The 5047-nt window shown below is 45.3% G+C and overlaps 1 protein-coding gene and 1 non-coding gene across 2 annotated transcripts in view; both read right to left on the minus strand.

Moving 5' to 3' along the window:
• Nucleotides 1-2798, minus strand: part of MINA (MYC induced nuclear antigen) — a 13996-nt gene extending 11198 nt beyond the window's left edge. Inside the window, 2 exon segments of the mRNA XM_010005474.1 lie at nucleotides 1243-1672; nucleotides 2752-2798. Of these exon segments, the coding sequence (XP_010003776.1) occupies nucleotides 1243-1672; nucleotides 2752-2798 (477 nt within the window).
• A 501-nt stretch (nucleotides 2799-3299) lies between these two features.
• On the minus strand, nucleotides 3300-3371 carry TRNAP-AGG. Its single transcript has one exon. It is a non-coding gene; the product is annotated as a tRNA-Pro (tRNA).
• Between the last annotated feature and the right edge of the window lie 1676 nt (nucleotides 3372-5047).

A 5047-nucleotide genomic window follows, 5' to 3' on the forward strand; every position in this document is an offset into this window, starting at 1 on the left:
CCTGCTGAAAGCAAGTACTGCAGATGCAAAGGAGATCTGCTGTGAAGGTCATCAGTAAGCCAAGAAGTCTGGTGCCCTGACATAGCATTGACATTTGATCTCTTCCCTGTGCCATTTTTAGGTTGCCAAAACAGACAAACAGGGCTAAGCAGAGGAAAATAAACCACCCATCATTCCACAAACAGCAAAACATCTTAAGATAATAAACATATGCAGGACTTGCATTATATAGGCTAGCATCAAAGAGAGCATACGAAGCTAGAGATCTTTTTCCAGTGACTCCCAATTGTTTGGTCATATTCAAGAACAAATTCATTCATCCACATCTAACATGTGAGACATTATGCACTCTAGAGATGGCTGTTATGTCAGATGCCAATTTCCAGAGCCCCACATGTGCAACTTCAACTAGAATTTATGTAGATCCAGCTCAAGCTCTAGATTTCACCCTCAGCCACACAACATTTCAACTCAGCCTGCAGATGCCCCGGCCCACTGGTCATTACAGCTACAGTCCAACTGAGATCAGCCAGTGACACTATACCTGTGACTCAACTATATATTTGGCTTCTTATGGACCATTTCATAATTGTGGTGACACCATGGGACAAAAAAAAGGGCTACCCTAAACCCAATTACCTTTAAGCATCTGAGTCCTCTACACAACAGCGTGGACACTATTACCTTATTCTCAATACATGATGATTGCAAAAGCATCAAAGTGAACAAAAAGAGGAGGACACTCAGGTAAAATATAGTACACCACTTCAGGGCTGAATTTCAAAGCCAATCCATTGACAAGAAAGCTAGAGAGTCCTGGAAACATTTTATATGATTTCTCACTTCACCCTCCACTAAAGGAAGCAGTACAAAAGCCCCACAAGGAAACAGTGGGGCAGAAGGGATCATTAAGCAAACACAGGTACATAATCTTCAATTTTGCATATTTAGGTTTTCCTAAACTTTTATGCAACAAAGCGAATTTTTAAAAGGAATGCCTAGTATTATAGCATGAATTAGATTTTCTTCTGACTGCAGAACACTGAAACATGATGGGAAATGCAAAAGTATAAACCACGTTTTAGTTAATACAGTTCATGTGTAAATTTCAGCAGGTCACTGATGTCAGCTGCTTCCTCTGGATTTACTAGGGACAGAGATGAAGCTATGTCTCGTATGACTCAAGAAAAGTATGCTACATTATAAAACATGCATTAATTACATTCAATAAAATAATCCAACCTTAAATCTCTGAGGCTGATGAAACTGTATTGTTGCCTTTTTCTGGTCAAAATCCTTCTTCAGCTGCATGTAATTCACTTTGCCTTCTTTATTTAAAACTTTCTTTTTGCCATTCACACATCTGCAGATATTTATATCTCGACCATAGTATAGACCCTGGCTGCACAGTTCCTTCAAATCTGACAACTGGAAGAGGGACTGGTAGTAAGAAGCCAGGAGAGGATCATTTCTCCGAACAAGCAGCGGCTTTTGCTCCCAGTACTCCCTGAAAAACTTCTCTTGTTCGATGGGAAAGATAAAACTTCCAAAGAGGCTGTCTGGGCTCTCAAAACTCATGACTGACGGAGAACAAGCTGCTTCCACCTTTGCCCGTTTACACTGCACCTCTTTTCCTGTTTCAGCATGCTTCCCTCCTTTCTTAGGCATGTTCCTGTGTTCAAGAAGAGAGAAAACCAAAACAGTCAGCCAGTAACACAGTCTCAAAAGCTCAAAGGCCCAGAGCAGCTTCTTTTGACTTCTCTGGTGGGATATCAGAGTATGCTGGGAACAGCTCTGCTTTCAGAAGCTTACTATTTGCTCCAAGCAGCAGAAAAAAGAAAGCCCACAGCAGGCTTCTAATCCTCTCTCAAACCTCAGCAAACCCCAAAGAGCTCTACTGGGAGCCATTGCTCACATAAGCTCAAATCCCTCAGCCGAGTTCATACTAAAAAAAGTGTTTAAAACCAGTGGTCAGATAAGAGATCGTCACAAATGCAGGAATCCACCCACACAGAGAACCAGTGGCAGACTTGTCCTCTGTAGCACGACCTGCAAATTATTTAAAAAATTAAATCACCTTTAAGAGGCTTAATGGCAACATGCAAAAGGAACAGAGAGAGAATGGTCACAATCAGAGATTTGTATCCTCTAAGAGTTCCTTGGAACATCTGGAAAAAATACCACAATTAAGACTTCCTAGTGACCTTCCAGCCAGAGCATGATGGGAGGAGGATGTACAGCATTTCAAGTGCAGAATCCAACCAGTTAAATGCAGGGAGTGGGGTGTGTTAAGGAAAGCTTTCCTTTCAAGCTGGCTTACACATCATACACCCAGTGTCTACACAGCTGTACAGTTACCAGACTAAAGCTTTAGCAGGACCTACAGAGGAGGCAGCTGCTGCAGTGAAGGGATGCTGACATCAGTTCAACAGCACACAGCAAGGGCTACACCAGAATACAGTGAACAGAAAACAGAAGGAAACGGTTTAAGAAAGAGTGAGGTCAAGCAAAACTGTAGATTGCTGTGAGGAAAGAAGGAATATGTAACCAGGTTCAGTGGACAAGGATGATTCAATTAGCATGAGGGTGACAGCAGCTTCCAGAGAAACAGAAAAACCCAGAGCAGACTCCCCCGTGCAGGCAGAGGAGGTTTTAGGAACATGAAGTGAGGGCACCTGCTTGAGGTTCCAGGTCTTAGGAACAATTTTATGCTAAATTATGAGGCAGTACCAGGCAGCCAGTGCTGCTTGCCACACAGTGGCAACGGCCCACATCTCGGCCTCTGTCAGGTGCTCCATACTGTATCCTGAATGGCCAGGTTTAGCAAAACTAAGTTTACAGAAAAGAGGGAAAAACTAAAATGATAAGAGTCTGCTTTCATTTCTGCAAAGCTGTCAGACTTTGTGGTTTACGTGAAATAAACAGAATTCCTTCAGGCTGAACAAACCCAGTTTTCTCAGCCTTTCCTCAAATGCCAGGTCCCCTTCGGTCCTCTGATCATCCCTCTGGCCTTTCTCTGGACCCCCTCCAGCCTGTCTGCATCCGTTTTGCAGAGCAGGAACCAAAACTGAACATAATATTCCTGGTGCAGTCTGTGCTGCCTGCACTCTTGGGTTATACTTTCCCAGGTGCAAGACCTTACACCTGTCCACAATGAACTTCATAAGGTTCTTGTTAGCCCACTCTTCCAGCCTGTCCAGGTCTTCCAGCAGGGTAGGGTGGCTCTCCCTTCTGGAGTGTCTACTTCCCCACTCAACTTGGTATCATCTGCAAACTTAATCAGGGTGAAAAAAAAACCTGGGCTCGTCCGGGATTTGAACCCGGGACCTCTCGCACCCTAAGCGAGAATCATACCCCTAGACCAACGAGCCGCTGTAGTAACTTGCATTTCATGGTGTAAAAATAAAAAAGCCAATTTACAAACGGTTTAGCTGCCAAATACTCATGAAAGTTCAGGAAAAAATCAAGTAACAGTATCTGTAATACAACAGTATGTGCAGACCTACTTGCCTTAACTTTAAGTCTGCACCAGCATTCCATCCCCCAGAATAGCACAGAGCAGCAGGCAGCAGTAAAAGCCTGCCTGAGAAGCTGAGTCAAGTATCCTGACAAAGAGCCAGCACCAAGCCCTCTAGCACAGCAGCCTGCCTGCTAGGTCTCAGCTTGCCAACTCCAACTGACTCCACGCACGTCCGAGCAAGTTTGTGAAGCCAACACACGAGGAGTTTGAGCATGGTGATGCTCCTGTTTCTAACTAAAAATGACAGCTGTACTACAAAAAGTAAATGCTTTCATTTATTAAGATGCTTTTACCTACACAGATCACTTATCTTTAAACTACCGTTCTGGTATTTGCAGGCAGTACTAAGCTCTGCAGCAGGATGCAGGACATCCTCACGGCTCCACTAACTCCTGGGCAGAGCGTTTCATCAGTAGTTCCTGTAACAGCCTCTACTGCAGCAGTAACCTACAGCCACCTTAGTCATGCAGGAGGGAATCCTTATATCCTTATTGCCACCTTTTGAGAGGATGGATATTCCTGGCTGCAGGAAGCTAGACCTCTCCATTAGGCAACATTAGGCAAAGGAATGAGTAAAAAAGACTGCAGATTGGTTGCTACCAATTGGTAGCAACAGCTGAAATGCTGCGGGCGTTGAGATCTACAACTAACATTACCAAATGCCAGCCACAGAAATGCAACCAAGCCTGAACTGCTGAAGCGCAGACCTAAGTCCATTGTATCAACCTCTCAGCCCACTCACAGTGCATTTAACAAAGTTAAATTCACATATGTACTATTCACAGAATGCATCTTCATTTACACAACATGCTGTTCTGCAGTGTTTAATTCATTATTACAAATGCAGAACCACACAACTGTTTGGACTGCCCCTTCAAAGATCACCTAGTACAAACCACCTGCCATGAGCAGGGATCCCTCCCACTAGACCAGGTTGCTCAAAGACCAAATCAACCTGTCCTTGAACACTTCCATTGATAGGACACCAACAACTGCTGCCCATCCAGGGCAGCATCTTCCAGTGTCTCATCACTGCCATCAGAAAAAAATTCTCGCTTATATCTAATCTAAACCTACCCTCGTTCAGTTTAAAACCACTGTCCCTTGTCCTGCCACTACAGGGCCTGGTAAGAAGTCCCTCTCTATCTTTCTTATAAACCCCCTTTAAGTATTGACAGGCAGCTATAAGGTCTCCCTGCAGCCTTCTCTTCTCCAGGCTGAACAGCCCCAACTCCCTCAGCCTGTCTTCACAGCAGAGGTGCCCCAGCCCTCTGATCAGCTTTGCGGCCCTGCTCTGGACTCGCTCCAGCAGCTCCATGTGCTGGGGGCTCCAGAGCTGGACCCAGCGCTCCGGGGAGCTCTCACGGGAGCAGAGGGGGAGAATCACCTCCCCCGACCTGCTGGCCACGCTGCTTTTTGATGCCGCCCAGGGCACGGCTGCTTTTCTGGGCTGCAAGCGCGTCTGGCTGGCCTTGCTGGCTCACGTCCGGCCTTTCATTCCCCCATCCTACCAAGTCCTCCAGCAGG

The sequence above is a fragment of the Chaetura pelagica genome, unplaced genomic scaffold, assembly GCF_000747805.2.
Source record: "Chaetura pelagica isolate M959 unplaced genomic scaffold, ChaPel_1.0 scaffold39, whole genome shotgun sequence".
NCBI lineage: Eukaryota > Metazoa > Chordata > Aves > Apodiformes > Apodidae > Chaetura > Chaetura pelagica.